Source organism: Pleurodeles waltl, chromosome 10, assembly GCF_031143425.1.
Source record: "Pleurodeles waltl isolate 20211129_DDA chromosome 10, aPleWal1.hap1.20221129, whole genome shotgun sequence".
Classification (NCBI taxonomy): Eukaryota; Metazoa; Chordata; class Amphibia; order Caudata; family Salamandridae; genus Pleurodeles; species Pleurodeles waltl.
Genome location: NC_090449.1, coordinates 841,452,992 through 841,470,471, shown reverse-complemented (window position 1 = coordinate 841,470,471; position 17,480 = coordinate 841,452,992). Strand labels below are relative to the sequence as shown.

Below are 17,480 nucleotides of genomic sequence, written 5' to 3'. Positions count from 1 at the left end.
TCTCAATTCACCTTGTTCTACTCCACCTCTGTACCCCCCTCTCTGTAGGCTTCTTCATCTCAATCTTTGCCTCTCTACCTCCCCTGTCTCCCTCATACCTCTATCTGTGCCTTACTCCTAGGTTTCAATCTGACCTTTTAGTATCTCCCCTCCATCTACTTCTTTCTCAAACTCACCTTATCTCACTCTCAATTTCTTTACATCTCCCCCTCTATCTCTCCCAACCCTCTCTGCCCTTTCTTCACTCTCTGCCTCACCTCTCTACTGGATTTCTCTCACAAACTCTTTCTAGTTCCTCCCCTTTATCCCCTCAATTAACTACCACATTGGTTTACTAATTCACGTCTCATCTCTTCCCGTGTACCTCAGTTCCCTCTTCTCACCTCTCAATGCTTTGCTTTTTTCACTACCTCTTTTGCCACCTCTTTTTCTCAGTATCAATACCTTCTTTCCCTCATGTTTCTGCACCATATTAATTTCAAATCCATCGCTCCCTCTTTGTTGTTCTACCTCCCCTCTATTAGCTCTTACTCAGTCTTTTCACCTATGTATCATCATCCTTTCTCTTCCTCACTTCTCTATACCTCATCGTTTCTCTCCTCATCTTTCTACCCTTCAGTTCTCTTGCTACCTTTCACTGACTCGTCTGTGTGCCTATTCCCATTTTGTCCTTCATTTTATAGCTAGCATTCCTCTTTTTCTCACTATATATATCTTGCAGCTTCTTCTCTAGCGCACCCCTTTCTTCTGGCCCTTCCCTTTTCTCTTAGTCACCAAAGTCTGGCTGTCTATTGAAAAGCATACACATAGAAGGTGGAGGGAAGGGAGAAGGCATAGTCTTACGGAGACCATTATTAGGTTTAAATACTTGGAATTTTGGGACTCCTTAGAATTTGATTTTCACTGTTGGTGCAAGAATGCAAGTTGTAGGGAGTATTTGCAGCTATAAATATTTGGCAAATCTTCAGTTCAAAGTGCTGTATGTATGCCACCAATAAATCAACATTTTAAAGTACGGTGTGTACACAGTCTTTTACTATTGCATAAATATACACAGGGACCAGCAAATATGCCCAAGGGACAGGGGTAACTATACAACCATAAGTGAAACAGTCAAGTGGCATTCATTTGATCAGAGCTGTCACCCCCAAGGGTATGTGAGCCGTCATTCGTAAGTGTCAATAACTTCTACTTCAGTTGAATTGTCGCATATATCATGGATCTTGTAGGAAGCTGGCTCTGCATATACTATATCAAAATGATATAGTGTGTACAGAGTCCAAGGGCTATCCCAGGGGCTTAACAGAGGCAAAAGTAGATAATACTAATGCTTTGTTTTGTGGTAGTGTGGTCCAGCAGTTAGACTTGGAGGGTAGTGCAAAGCATTTATTGTACACACACAGGCAATAAATGAAGCACACACTCAGTGACTAACTCCAGGCCGATTGGTTTTTATATAGCAAAACTATATTTTGCTACTTTATTTCTATAACCACAAGATTCTGATTGCAGGTAAGTACATTTGCAAGTAAGTATCAAGCATAGGTATCAACACCACGTTTCAATTTGGCAAGTTAAATGGATTTCAAGAAAATAGCAATCGGTTTTAAAAGTTGACACTGCAGTTTTCAAAGACATTTCAAGAGGGGTGGGGGAGAGTTAGTACAGTTTAGAGGCAAGTTCAAGACTTATTGTTCCAGTCTCCGGGGGTTAGGATGTCCACAGTTTAGCGTTCAAGTCCACCCCAAACACCCACCACCAGCAACATGGGGCCGGCCGGGTGCAGAGGTCAGAGTTGCTGCAAGTTTTAAAATGGGCTCCTATGGAGACTGGGGGGCACTCTGAATTTGATCAGCCAGCAGATAAGTATCCGTGTCTTCAAAGGGCAGACCTGGGGGGGTTTAGGAGAGCAGTGGGAGGGAGCGGGGGGGGGCGCAGGTCAGCACCAAACACATACCCTCAGCGGCACAGGTGCAGCTGGGTGCAGGGTGCAAACTCTGCGTCGGGCTCCCTATGCTTTTCAATATAGGGGACCCCGTGGGTCACAAGTAGGCTGCAGACTCGGTCCAGGAGGTTGGTTCAGGGAAGCCACAGGCTGGACAGGGAGGAGGGCTGCCTGCTGAACTGGCTATCTGGTTCACCAAGGCAAGGGGACTGCGGGTGCAGGGTACCTTTTGGCATCGGGTATCTGTAAAAATCCTTCACAGGAATTGAGGTCCTCTGGAGTTAGTCTGCAGTCGTTACGTTGGTCAGGAGGGGTCAACCCAGAGTGGATACTTGGTCGGAATCACCTGGGACCTTCTCTAGACTGTTGGGCCACCTGAACACGGGCCATGGGCATCTGGCGCAGAGTGGGCAGGGATTGTGGATCTGGGGCGGTTCGGGAGCCCTTTGCTGGAGTTTTTGTGGACAGGGCCGCTGTCCTTGGGAGATCTTGGTCCTCTGGTGGGCAGGCAGTCCTCTTGGGGCTTTTAAGAAGTTGCTGGTCCTACAGGATGTTGACTTTTTTGTAGCAGGGGCTCCAGAAGCTGGAGACATGCTGGTAGGGCTAGGGCCAAATTAGTTGTCTTCAGTGCTCTCTACTGGGTGGGGGGGGGGGAGAGAGGGGGGGACAGCTTAGCAGTCGTCCTTCTTGTTGTCTTCTTGAGGTTGCCAGGAATCTGACGAGCTTGGTTCAGGGAAGCCCTTAAATCCTGGATTTAGGGGCGTTACAGGGGCTGGAGGGCAGTAGCCAATGGCTGCTGTCCCTGAGGATGACTACACCCTTCTGGTGTCCACTCCCATTAGGGAGGGGGACCCAGACCTAATCATACTGGTCATATCCTCCAAACCAAGATGGAGGATTCTGCAGGGAAGGGGTCACTTCAGCTTTGGACACCTTAGGGGTGGTCTTGCTGAAGTGGTCACTCCTTTGTTTTTCCTAATTTTGCCCCCAAAAGTGTGGCTTTGTCCGGTGTGTGTGGTCCAAAAGGGGTACTTTCCTACAGGTCTCCCATATTCATATAGGAAGCTTAACCACAATCTTGAGCATTCATCTGTCTTATCTTTGATACAGTCTCATCCATAAAGCATCATAAAAAATCTAATGTGTAAGTTGGTGATAGTGCAGACAACGCAGTGAACGCACAGATTACAAGCAAAAGGAGAAAAGGAATAAACACGCAATATATAGACACACTATAGATACACCACTGTTTTTTTATCACAAGATCAGTCCTTAGGGGAAAGCCTGCACACTCTGGTACACCCTACCATGATTTTCATGCTGTAACCAAGTAGGTGAAAGTAGTCTGCGTTTTAACCCGACTCATTAAAGGGGTTTCGTCAGGACACCCTTGTCCGTCTAACTTAACCTACAAAATGAATAAATTAATAAGAATTATGACCTATGTATGGCACCTCTTACATTTAACCCTTACTTGGGGCAGGAGAAATGTGAAGGAGGAGTTTATCAGTCACTCAACCAATTAGCGTGAGAATGATCATACACACAATTTCCTTGACAGTGCTCCATGCCAGCCCGTGTATACTACAGGTGCTGCATGCAGTCCCATGTATCCAATTGCCAAGAATAATTAGAGACAACAATCTTACCTGTGGTAAAGTCGAAGTGGTCTTGCTTAAGATAGAGAGGTTGAGTGAATAGTTTAAAAAAAAAAAAAAAAAAAATTCGCCTCAGTGTCACATGCTGGCCAGTGCCAAAAATAACCACATCTAGGTTTTCCAAACAATCTTACTCAGGGGATCATTGAATGTCCAAACACTCTCGTTGGTCTTTCTCATTCAGCGATCTTTTCTATAAAACACCACAATGTGACTTCAAATCACTGTGCCAAAATGTATTACAACCACAACACAGACCACTTGTGAAATAGTATTTACAGATCAGGACGCTGTGTACCAAGACCTGTATGTGGGATGGATAGTTCAGTTCCTCCTACTCTGCCTATGGTGCACAAATTGGTTCCGCATTACAGAGTAACCTCTGGTGAATATCAGCCTGCATATAACTTAAGATGGAATTCTTAGGATAACTCTTAAGGCCCTGTCATTAACAAAACCCCACTTACCAGTCGTTGATATGGATTTCAACCTGACATATATGCGCTGGCGCATCTCTCACCATGTCTGAGAGATGCTGCGTTCTTAACCCCCGATATCCATCTGGTGGCTCCTCAACAACTAGACTGCATCCCCGTGGGTGCCATCTTGGGGCAGTCAGGTGAGTCGAAGGGGATATATTAGTAAGGGCCCAACATACATAGTATTGTAATAAAGGGTCTGTTTAAAGGGGAAAAGCCTTCTGTTATCTCCATCTCCCCAATTAAGCAAACTGTACGTGTAGTAAAAAAAAAAAAAGTGAGGTGACCCACTCTCCTCCACAGTGATACAGCATCTCCGAGGAATGTGTGGGCCTTCAAATAACCAAATTCCATATCATGCTCCTTTCTAAATAAGAAACAGTCTTGAGAAGTTCAAAGCATTGTGAACTGACTAGTGTGGGTCTTAAAATATCCAAACGCCATATCCTATTCTCTTCTAAGTAAGAAATTTCCTTAAACAATTTAAATCATAATCTGAACAGTGTGGGTCCACAAGTAACTCAACTCTGAGTCCACCTATATTATACATTGGAAAAAGTCTTGAAAAGTTCAAAACATGACTGGACATGATCATATGGCTGACAGTGCACCAATACACTCTGGAAACTTTTTAGCCCTTATTACACTCAACCACAATGAAACTGCTTCGTAGAAGAACCCCCATGGATAGAATCCACCATTGATTATATGACTGACAGTCTCCTCATATCATTTACGTCAAGTCCATTGTGTACACAGTTCAGCCGATTTATCCATTTGCAGTAATGTCCAATAGGTTATCCATATCGCCATCTCTCGCCGGCAGGATGATCACTTCCACCACTTACCAAAAGATGTCACCCACAGTATGTCATTGTTTAAAATGTTTGACCAATGGAGCACCATTGACTTCACACCTTATCTGGCTCCTGTGCTGTGCTATCTATTGTTCCACCATCTGTCTCTGGCTAACATAAACTAGCATGCATGGGCATTGAATGACTTAGATCACATTGCAAGTTTTACAATTGGAAGACGTTTTTAAATTATACACATTCTCCTTTGTCCTCCATTCTTAGTATCACCTGTGAATTCACATACTAAACAGTCCCCACACCTGTAGTGGTCTACTAATGCCAGCAGCCCCAGCATGATACTTAAATCACAGTTTTTGGTAGGTTTTATGCACTATTCCACTGAACATCGTTCAAGCCCTTCCAAACTTGAGCTTTTCCTACAATGCAAGGAAGGGTTGGATACTGAAGTCCATACAAAATGGTTCAAGACAAAAATGTAGAATCAAATGTAAAAATAAATCACTTTATAAATTGTTGTTAAAGCTTTCGTTTGGTACTTTTTGGTTGTAACATTTCGAGCAACTTGAACTTTCAGCTGCTTTGTGTGCTTCCAGTTTTTGAAAGTTTAACATACAACTTAATATTGATTGTCGTCACAAAGGTATCAATTAGCTGAACATGGGTAATATATTCATAATTCCTCTTAAAAAGAACCCAAGAATATCGTGCCCCTGCTCCACAAATTCATAATTAGCACTGTTCTGATCCGTAGTAAAGTGAACCTATGACAAAGGTGTGATTGCAGTGTTAGTTATCTTCCATTCAAACCATACAACTATGGTGGCCAGTAGGCACCATCTAAATTTTAAAAGGAATACTTCATAGATTGCTATTTTTAGAACATTACCTTAAAATAAAATATCAATGCTTACTTTGCCAGGTAAATGAACTTCAGAATTTGACCAGTGCAGAAGTTGTAGTACCCCGGGATCAGACACCTGATGAAAATGATCAGGTGATTGTGAAAATAACTGGCCATTTCTATGCAAGCCAGGTATGTATATTCTTGTGATGGAGAGTTTATATAATAAGTATTGCTGGGATGCTGCCCTTATTTTGCTTGTTTTTTCTGAATTGTGAAATTTGTACTGTGCACATTTGTTTGACTGCATGACAATTTGCTGTAAAATTAACTCCATTGCGAGTTTCAAAGCAAAAATTCTTATTTTTGAAACAGTTGATTAGGTAGAAAAAGATGTTCAGTATTTTCCACCTAATTTGATATACCCTCTACTAAATCAACTCTAGAGTACTGATGTAATTCCGCAGTCATTTTAATACTCCGTCTGATCTCTTTACAAAGATATTTGACAAATATTGGACCTCGTGATTTACACCAGTGTAATTTACCCACTTCAATGTTTGAATTATTGCTTCATGTAGCCCTGCTGATTTGGAGTGGATTTTCAAATATGTAAGCTAACTGGATTTCCTTTACTTTTGATCTGATTGTGATATTGAAAATATCCATGGACTAAGCTTGATGTGTGCAAACATTCAGTCAACTAAGATCCCAATATTCTAGTGTACCAATTTCACTTGACTGCTTCGTTCTGCAGTTGTTGACAATTTTCCTTCAAATGTTTACGGATTACTCACAACTTACATTTACTGTAAAACACTGCGCAAAAATGCTTTTCCAATGTGCACATACTTCTATACATAGCCTATCAATTTCTAAAGTCGCCCAAAAGCTTTATATCAGCAGGTGTAAATATTTTTCTTCAACAAGCACAGCTTCAGTGAGATCTTTTTACAGTGCCTTAATCCTATTTCTGAGGGCTACTTTGATATGCATATTTCTCGCCTCTGAGTACCTCAAAGGTGCTAAACTGGAGATTTTTTGTAGCAGTGCTTCTGTCTGCTGTTGAAAGGCACTGTGAGGCTCTGTGCTGGTCCATACTGCCATGGAAGTGATAAAGCAAAGGTGCACATATAAGTGCAACCCCAGCACACATCTGTCAGTTCCTTTCTTGCAGCACCTTTTGATGTTGATCTGAAGCTCCGCGCCTAAATCTTTCTGTTTTCCAATGACTTTCAAACTGTTTCAGGAATGCATCAGGGACGTGCATCAAGCAGGTGTCAGTCACGGATTTGCATGAGGTGTCTTTGGTGCCGGGGCCGTGACATGTGCAATAAATGCACCCTCCTGCATCCCAGGGTGATTCGAGACTGGGAGGCAAAGTTGCATGTCACTCAACACAAGCAGTAGTTATAACATTCACATTAATCGTACTCCTAGTCGCAGACCAGGACACTGGGCCGGTCACGGGGCGATTCCTGTACTGACCCACTTCATGCTCAAAGTCCTTTGATAAGTCCAACTCCAAGTCCAAATGCAAGCATAAAAAGCAAAGTAGGTCTCAACCCCATCCTGACACTGACTCCAAATGGAAGGCACTATAGCATCAAGATGTAACTTACACTTTGTCAAGGTCACAAAATAGATTCCTTATCTAGTCCTGAGGTTCTCTCCTCCCCTGCCCCCAGTTCCCTGAGTGAACGTTGACCAGGCAACATTTTGGGGCCATGCTGCAAATCTTTAAAGCGCTTCTGACTCTCTGGTTTGCCTTTGGATCCCATGAATTGCAGACGCCCCCAGTCAGGTTACGGCTGACAAGTCTGTCCCCAGTGCAGTCTGTCCCCTTGGGACCAATTACAGGCCTATACCGATTCTGGTGCAGAGTTCCAATCCAGGCCAAAGTGATACACAGCAATTCGCAACGCCATGCTATTGGATGATCCAGTGGCTATGCCTATGTCAGATCCCAAACTGACATAGGCTTGATCTTAACCAGTATAGCTCAGTGAAACTACAAAAGCTCAACCTATTGTACTGCAGCCTGATAAATTCTGTACCCCTACCGCAAAGTAGCTACCAGTAGAAGCTTCATTATCTTTTTTGTTCGGACTCTGATATTTGTCAGATCAGGGAGCACCTTAGGAGATAGATGATGGTGAAGGGATGGCTTGCTTCCAACATCAACATACTGATGAGGCCTTCTACTTTAATTTAGAGAACACCAGAAGGCTTGCTACCTCTCCCAAGGTAATGCTTGACCTGCTAATGGACCACCAAGCGACGTGAGTGCCTCGTTTGCAGTGGTCAGTGATTCAGATGGCATCGAAGGTATTAGATTTTCAGCTGTCCTCCTTTGAGACTGAAACAAATGTTTTGACAGAAATTGTGCAACCTAGGCCAGAAACATCTAAACCTTTATTTCAGTTTAATGGTTTTCTCACAGATACTCTGATAGCTACCAGGTTTCAACCATATTCTAACCCACCTGTGAGCATGCAGGTGTCCAGATGTCATAGATTGGCACGTAGTGACCCAGATTTTCTAATCACTTATCCCACTCCAGGGAGCTTTATTGTACAAGCCTCAATCAGTAAGTAATTTCCAACCCCTTCAAGACCGATGATCCAAGAGTTTGTTTTTTTAACATCAAATTTTACTGTTTCTTTGTTTAAAAAAAAACAAAACAAAAAAAAAAGCAGAACAGCGCACACATTTGTTCACAATAAAGCCCTCTAAGCTTACTGGCAGCATAGATTTGAATTTTAATATTTTTGTCCTCTAGCCCCATCTATAATAAGCCCATCATCTCCCCCATATTTTGCTTTATTTTGGGGGCATCCTCATGCCACATATGTGGGCGGCTCTTTCTTCGCACACCAGCCCATTCCCAAGCTCAGTTTGACTAAGGAGGGAGGCACCATAAAGTTCCAGTGTTCAGAATGGTTTTCTTGCAATCTCCGCTCCAATCCCTACTAGGTTGCGATTCCGAAATCATCCCCTTTGCAGGTAGAAATGTGGTGACTGGTCTGACAGCCCAGGACTCTCGATAGCAAGTCCAAGTTTCTTTACCAGTACGTTAATAAAACTGGGCAACTCCACACCATGTGGAAGAAATCCCCATTGAATTCTAGGTTGCGGATACATATAGGTTGAGGTAATCTGTGAGCATGACACAGCCTCTGGGACATGAAGTAGGTGTAATGGTGTTGAGTTAAGCGCACTCTGGCTGGAATGACAAGGGTTTAGAGGGCCATATAGGCGTCTCTCCAATCACACTCCATCAGCGAGCCTAGTCACCTCTTCCAGTGTGCACTAAGAACCAACATGACGTTGGAGGAATTAACCGGTGAGCTCTAAATCTGAGATATCCCTCCACTCCCCAAGGGGGGGTCCCCATGAGTAGCTTAGCCTTGAGAGATCTACAGTTGAGAACATCAGATAGATTCTTGATAATAGTATTGGGCATGGCAAAATAGTATTGGGCATGGCGAAGATGTAGGTAGCAAAAGAACTCTGAATTATTTAAGTCAAGTATGCCAAGAGCTCCTTAAAGGACCACATTTTTGCTATTCCCCCCACACATTCCCCACCCTCGATTTTATGATCAGCTCCCAACTATGCAGCCATCCAGGCACACTGAGTGTCAGCCGTCTGCCTCTTCAAATGGGGGTCTCAAGTATCCTTCAGTTCCAACCTGTCAACCTAAGCATTGACCTCCATGCCTGCAGGACCACCCTGGTAGCCTCTGGGAGGGACTACGGAATAGGTCCAAGATGTGTTCTGGGCCAAGCACTGCTGCCTCCCCTCGCAACTCTGGGTCCTCCCACCCACTATTTACCAGTGGTTAATAAGTAAAGTTGGCGCCACCCAGTAACAAAAATGAACATCTACAATGGCCAGCCCACCATTGAATGTAGAATGCGCACATTTGCAGACCGTGGTGCCCATGGGGGCTCTCGACCACAGGAAAGCACATATTTTGGCCACCAGTTCACGTAATCCACTTTGTGGGATAAGCAAAGGGAAATTTTGGAGTACATAAATTATACGTGGGGAGTACCTTCATTTTGAACCAGGTGTTCCTGCCTGGAATTTTAAGAGGCAGTTTGGACCTTTTGTCCAGATTGGCAGACACAGCTGCCAGTTTTATTCACTCATGTCACATCTCCGGGGGGGAGGAGGGCGGTGTTTGGGGGGACCAGGAGGGAATTGGCCCAGTTGACTTGACGACCAGATGCTCCCCCAATAGTTCCTAGTCTATGGATCAGTTGCAGCCCTTATGGGTGGATTAGTCCGGGGGGGGGTACTATATTAAATGCATTAAGTGCTAATCTGATAGACGCTTTTAGCTGCAGATTCCCTCCCTTTGAATTCTCCCAAGGCGTAAAGCAGGATCCAGAAGACTTTGGTGAGCAGTACCTCTGCATGCCGGTAGTTGGCATTGATTGGCTCCACGTCTTTTAGTGTTGTCCTTACTGGGTATGACGTCGTGGGTCTTGTATAGGTGACATCCAGACGCACCAATGTCAGTTCTTTTCTTATGTGTCAACCAGTATTGAACTGAAGAGAGCTAGCCCTCCGTTAACTTTTGACTGGTCTTTTTCGACTTTGTCAAACGTTTTTGGGAATTTTCTCCTGGTGTGTCAAGGGATATCTTCTAGGAAAACAAGTTTCAAGCCCTGTGGGTCCTGTCATCGGGCAATGTCTGTGACTAATCTGCACCTCGTGTGTTTGCAGTGTCTGGAGCACGACCATGACCCAAAGTTGTGCTCCAAGTGCTGGGCCATGCATCCTAAGGCTTTGAGGGAGCGGTCCCTAAAGCTGATATCTGCTTGGCACGTGGCTCTGTGCAGGTCGAGTTCCCTATTCGGAGGAAGGTCCTGGGACCGGTCCAAAGTCTTTGTTGTCCCATTCGAAGTTCTCAGGGTGATTAGGTTAATCAATGCACAAGAAAAAATCCAAGAAGCCGAAGCACTCTTCAACTTTGCCTTGGCTGTTGGCCAATGAGAAGAGATAGCATCCGCGCTCTATGCCCTGTTCCACTGAACCTGTGTCCGGGTCGACTCTTTGCCTCCCTGAAATTCCAGGAGATAGAGCTACCCCTGCCCAACTCAGTTTTATGAGGCCATGTGCCTCACTTTTAGGCAGCCCGACCCTGCTGGAGTGCATTCCGGTCCCGCAGGGTCGGAGGAGGTCCCTTTGGTTTCCATGCTGGCAGCTCCAGCTTGACCAGGACTTCCAGGGATCCAGTCCATGATCCGGACTGGAGCGGGTCATATCACTGCGACCTTCCACGTTGCCGGTCCTGATGCAGATGATCCCAGCGCCACCAGCAATGCCATAACCATTGTAATCCTTAACTCCAACATGAAGCTGGATGGACATCCCACAACGCTGACTCCTGAGCCTGCTGGAGCTTTGCCTCCGCGATCAGATCCTGACCCTATTTCTCTGGTCTAGGCCTTGGGGATGAATAAGAGGGTGTTGCTGGACCCTTTAGAATAGTCTGAGTCTGAGATGGACCAGCATGAGGACTTGGATGAAGCCAGAGGACTGGACACTTCTCTAGATACTGGCCTGCTTTCTCCCCCTACCTTGGCTACAGGGGAGGGAGCTTCTTATGCTATAGTGGGGAGGAAGGCGTCTGAGGTCCTGGACCTTCAACTGCCCTCAGTGACCATCAAGACTAACCTCTTGAGGAGCTTCAACCAGGAGCTTCCACCTCAGAACCCCAGCTCGTGTTTAATGATGCCCTCACTGACGTCCTTCTGGGTACCTGGTTCAAATCCATCACAGGGTGCTCCTTTGAACAGGACGATTGCCCGTCACCTTTGCCTCGCACCTGAGAACCCATGCTTCTTGACACAACACCCCACCCCTGAGTGCTTGATGGTTCAGGTCTCTTCCTGCCAAAGCACGTTTCTTACTACTACCCTTCGATGTGGCAGAGTTCACAGGGAACAGTAATCTTTCTCAGGAAGCAGTTAAAAATGCTCACTTTGGCTCAGGTCTTGTCTATCCCAAACCCAGGAAACTGGATGGTAGTGTTGGACTTTGCAGGATGCTTATTTTCACTTCCCTGTTCTGCCTGCCCACAAACGTTACTTGAAGTTCACAATAGGCCACGAGTATTTTCAATTCACCGTGCTCCCCTTACCAGCGCCTTTTGGGTGTTCACCCGGGTGATGGAGGTGGTTGCAGCTTATCTGCTGAAATAAGGGGTGTCCGTCTTCCTCTATCTTGATGACTGGCTGTTGAAGGTGAGCGCGTCCCAGGCTATTTCCCACCTCTAGATTACGGTGTACCTCCTGCATTCATTGAGGCTCGCTATAAACGTGCCAGCTTCACACTTGACTCCCTCTCAGTTGCCCTCTTTCATCAGAGCTGTTCTGAACACTGCAGTTTCGGGCTTGGCCTCCTGAGCGGCGACTTCAGGATATTAAAGTTATGATACTGGTGTTTCAGCCCCTGTCCTGGATGTCGGTGAGAATTAATCTAAAGTTGCTAGGCCTCATGGCCTCCTGCATCCTGCTTGTGTCACATGCCAGATGGCAAATGCAGGCTTTGCAGTGGGTTCTGAAGTTCCAGTGGGCGCAGCATCAGGTGAATCTCTGACATGGTCCAGATCTCGGAGGGAACTGCAAACGATCTGCAGTGGTCGTTAACAAACTGTGATTGGGCTAGAGGCAGAACCCCCTTCCTTTCCCAACCATATCTAACAGTAGTAACAGGTCACACCTGGGATGGGGCGGACATCGGGGATGATGGATATCAAAGGATTCTGGTGTCCAGTGGAAGCGGGACTCCACATCATGTTGGAGCTCCGTGCAATCCCACTGGCATTGAAAGCCTTTCTTCCCTCCATCACGGGAAACATAGGGCAGGGTTGTGGACCCTTTGTTAGGAGGCTTTGAGCCTCTAGTTGTAGCTGGAACAGGGCATATCCCTGGTGGTTCAACATCTGAAGGGCTCTCAGAATACCAGAGCTGACTAACTCAGACTAAAATGTCTAGCTGATCCCGAATGGCGTTTCCATCCAGAGGAGGTGCAAGGTCTCTTTTAGCAGTGGGGGCAGCCTATTTTACATTTGTTTGTCTCCACCAAGAATGTGCAGTGCCAGCTGTTATGCAGGGTGGAGTTTCCAAGGCAGCATTTGCTCAGAGATGCTTTTCATCCCAAGTGGAACTCAGGGCTCCTAGGTCTTTCTTCCCATAACACTCCTGCCCAGAGTTCTCAAGAAGATCAGGCTTTCACATTTAACTTCTCGGGTTTCTCATGTTAAAAACAGACTTCCTTTTGGCGATTATATCTGCCCTCAGTGTGAGTTGAGTTGCAGGCCTTATCTGAGGCGCCCTACCTTTCAATCTTTCCAGACAAAGTAGTGCTTTGCACTAGGCCCTCTTTTCTGCCGAAAGTGGTTGCACCTTTTCATGTAGGCCAACCAGTCACCTTTTCTACTTTTTATGCATCCCCTCATCCTTCTAAGGAAGAGGTGAGACTACACCGCCTGGACCTAAAAGCATTGGCGTTCTACCTTGATCGTACAAAAGGGTTCAGGTGGGTGACCAACTCTTTGTTGGGTATGTGAGTGTGAAGAAGTGTCTTACAGTGCAGATAAGGACCATCTCCAGAGAGGTCATACTCTGCATTAAGATCTGCCATGCACTGGCTTAAAAGCAGCCCTTTGAGGGTTTGCGTGCCCATTGTACCCGAGCTAAAATTGCAGCCAGTGCACTAGCGCACATTGTTCCTGTCCTGAACATCTGTCATGGTGGCAATGTGGGCATCTCTGCACACGTTTACTAAACACTACAGTCTAGACAGTAAGGTCCGTAGGGATGGGCATTTTGCCCTTCCGGTCCTGCAGGTCGGTCTTGTTTGAAATTTCTTCAGACCCACCTCTGGGGATGGTATTGCTTGGGTTTCTATTCGTAGGTAAGGAATTTACTGCTAGAAGTCTCTATCCGATGGACAAGTTACTTACCTTTTGGTAGTGCCGTATCTGGTAGAGACTATAGCTGCAAATTCTTTACTGACCCACCGCTGTAGGAAAGGGCCCCTTTTGGACATAATCACCCCCAGTGTTTAGCTCACTGGTACTGAGTTTTTTTTAAATCTGAGGTGCACTAGTACCCTGCCAAATGGGTACCCATTGCCAGTGCTCTTTCCCTAAAACAAGGTAAAATGTGCACAATTGACACACTCCTGTAACTCCCTAGGACCCTAGTAAAGGGTACCCCTGTTAGCTAGCGCCTGGGTACTGGAGAAGTGTCCCTAATGGCTGCAACATGCGTTGTGCCACCCTCTATGACCCCCCTATAAAAGTTGATCCCCCCCCCCCACCCCCCCCCCCCCCCCACCCCACCTGAAATCTAGCCCCATAGTGTGCTGGGTGACTGGTATTGACCAGTCCGCCACCACAGACATGTTTCTGAACCCTGGAGGTGACAACCTGCACTCTGAGGCCAAAACAATGCCTGCTTCGGAGGGAGGGGTTATCACCTACTTCAGCAGGATGGCTACTGAATCTGCATACCATGGCCAGGTGCTTTAAAGACCTGCTCTTTTGGTATGCGTCCACGGCTTCCCCCAGACCTGGGAGTTGCCACCCAGTGCCCTGAGGCCCACTAGGCAACAAAACATGAGGTAAAATTAGTCATGCAGTAGGCGTGTGCCACCTTTGGCCTAGCCACAGTCCTAAGGTGAGCTATACGAAATAGCCACTCGAGGAAGGGTTCCACCATCTTGTGTTTTGTAGAACTAAGATCTCTGGGACAGGGTTATGCCCACTCGCCACTGGAAGTGCTCATATGTGGTGGTGGTGTTAGGAGGTGTAGTCACCCCAAGGGTAAGTAGCCTGTTGGCTACTACTCCACACCCCACTTAACTCCCCCAAATTGAGTATTTAGGTGGCCTCCGACACTGGAAGAACAGATTAGCCTGACTGAAGGAGCACAAAAGAGCCGACCAACGTGCGTACTGTGGACCAGCCTGGACTTTTGGTGCCAGACCCTGCCTACCTGCTGCTTTCCTGACAATTGCCTGTATCTGACTCATCCTGCAGCTGTGCATCTCTCAAAGCCTCAGAGGGTTGCCAGCACTTTGCAAGCCAGCCAACATCTCCCTTGAAGTGGAGGAGCCAATATCTAGCAGTCACCAGCTGCAACGTCCGGCACATCAACCTCCTGACCACCAGAGACACTGACACAGCAGTTGTCCAGCAGAAGGTCACTATGCTGCCAGAAGTTAAACTTGTCTCCCCACCAAGTGAAGACACCAGGACCTCCCTGAACCGTCCTGCGTCATCCCCTGGTGTGCCAGATCCCTTTCAGCATGCAAAAAGCTTGTTTGTAGTCCAGTCTGGACTCCATCGTCAACACCTTGGACCAGCCGTTGAGGGACATCAGCAATGCAGGGGACATCACTGAATGACCCAGCTGCCCTGTTCTGTCCCTCTCTTGCAGGTCCCCCCAAAAATCATGGACATCCAGACACAGGAGCAACTGTTGACCTCAGCGCCCTGCACTTGAGCTCCATGACCAATAAAAGTGTTCCCTTAATCCTAGGACACCCACCGACTGAGCCCTCCATTGGCAGCTCCAGGACTTGTCCTCAGGTCGCACTATGCAGTCTTTTTCCAGGTGGCCCCCCTTTGTTGCCAACCGTGCAGTGTGCAAGTCACCTAGTTCGACCAGAAGCACTGCATTCAGACGTCTTAGAGTAGGTAAAACTGTACTGCTGGTTACCCCCCCTACCCCCCTTAGCTCTTTTTAACCTACAGGGGACATCTGAGAACTGCCTGCATGGACCCTCTTTAACCCCTTCGCTGCCAGGCCTTTTCCCCTCCTGTGCCAAGCCTTTTTTTTGGCTATTTGGGACAGTTCGCGCTTAGGCCCTCATAACATTTTGTCCACATAAGCTCTCCGTGCCAAATGTGCGTCCTTTTTTTCCCGATCTCCTAGGGATTTTAGGGGTACCCAAAGTTTGTGGGTCCCTCTGAGGAGAGGAAGAAATTAGCCAAAATACAGCAAAACGTTTGTTTTTTAAAAAAAAAAAATGTGAAAAAAGGGCTGCAGATGAAGGCTTGTGGTTTTTCCCTGAAAATGGCATCAACAAAGGGTTTACAGTGCTAAAATCACCATCTTCCCAGCTTTCAGGAACAGGCAGACTTGAATCAGAAAACCACATTTTTCAAAAAATGTTGGCTTTTTACTGGGACATACCCCATTTTAACTATTTTTTGTGCCTTCAGCCTCCTTCCAGTTAAAGAAATGGGTGTGAAACCAATGAGGATCCCGGACAACTAAACATTTTTGAAAAATAAACAAAATTCTGATTTCAGCAAGGGGTCATTTGTGTAGATCCTACAAGGTTTTCCTACAGAAAATACCAGCTAAAATAAAAAAATATTGAAAATGAGGTGAACAAAACAGCTATTTTTCTCCATGTTTTACTCTAACTCTTTCCTGCGATGTCAGATTCTTTTTAAAGCAATATACCGTTACGTCCGCTGGACTCCTCTGGTTGCAGGGATATATAGGGCTTGTAGGTTCATCAAGAACTCTAGGTACCCAGAGCCAATAAAGGAGCCTTGCAGTGGGTTTTCATTGTATACTGGGTATACAGCAGTTCATTTGCTGAAATAGAGAGTGAAAAATAGGTATCAAGAAAACCTTTGTATTTCCAAAATCGGCACAAGATAAGGTGTTTTAGAAGCAGTGGTTATTTGCACATCTCTGAATTCCGGGGTGCCCATACTAGCATGTGAATTACAGGGCATTTCTCAAATAGATGTCTTTTTTTTAACACACTAACTTACATTTGGAAGGAAAAAATTTAGAGAAAGACGAGGGGCAATAACACTTGTTTTGCTATTCTGTGTTTCCGCAAGTCTCCTGATAAAAATTGTACCTCACTTGCGTGGGTAGGCCTTAATGCCCGCAACAGGAAATGCAACATGGACACATCACATTTTTACATTGAAATCTGACGTATTTTTTTGCAAAGTGCCTAGCTGTGGATTTTGGCCTCTAGCTCAACCTGCGCATTTTTGAAAACTAGACACCTAGGGTAATCCAAGATGGAGTGACTTTTGGGGCTCTCACAGGTTCTGTTACCCACAATCCTTTGCAAACCTTAACATTTGGCCAAAAAACACTTTTTCCTCACATTTCGGTGACAGAAAGTTCTGGAATCTGAGAGGGCCCATAAATTTCCTTCTACCCAGCATTCCCCCAAGTCTCCCGATAAAAATGGTACCTCACTTGTGTGGGTGGGCCTAGTGCCCGCGAAAGGAAATGCCCCAAAACACTATCTGGACACATCAAAATTATTAAATACAAAACTACCTGTTTTTGCAGGGGTGGGGGGACACCTGAGTTTTTGTTCCTGGGCTCAGCAGCCATCTAGGGATACCTACCAAACCCAGACATTTCTGAAACCCAAGGGAGTCCAGGGAGGTGTGAATTGTGTGGATCCCCCAATGCTTTCTTTCCCAGAATCCTCAGCAAACCTTACATTTAACTAAAAAAAAAAAATCACATTTTTCCCACATTTGTGTGGGATCACCGCATCGGGACAAATTTCCTACCACCCAACGTTACCCTCAGTTTCCTGATAAAAATGGTACCTCACTTGTGTAGGTGGGCCAAGTGCTTGTGACAGGGAAGAGCCAAAAACATGTGGAAATTGAGAGGGAATTAAAGCAGGTCCAAAAGGGCAGTTTTAAATAAAAAAATT

The 17,480-nt window shown here is 45.8% G+C and overlaps 1 protein-coding gene across 1 annotated transcript in view; it reads left to right on the top strand.

The window, feature by feature from the left end:
* The window catches only part of IGF2BP3 (insulin like growth factor 2 mRNA binding protein 3), a 515,178-nt gene that overhangs the window by 464,590 nt on the left and 33,108 nt on the right, over window positions 1-17,480 (top strand). Inside the window, exon 14 of the mRNA XM_069211519.1 lies at window positions 5,820-5,933. Within this exon, the coding sequence (XP_069067620.1) occupies window positions 5,820-5,933 (114 nt within the window). The remainder of the gene's footprint in view (window positions 1-5,819; window positions 5,934-17,480) is intronic.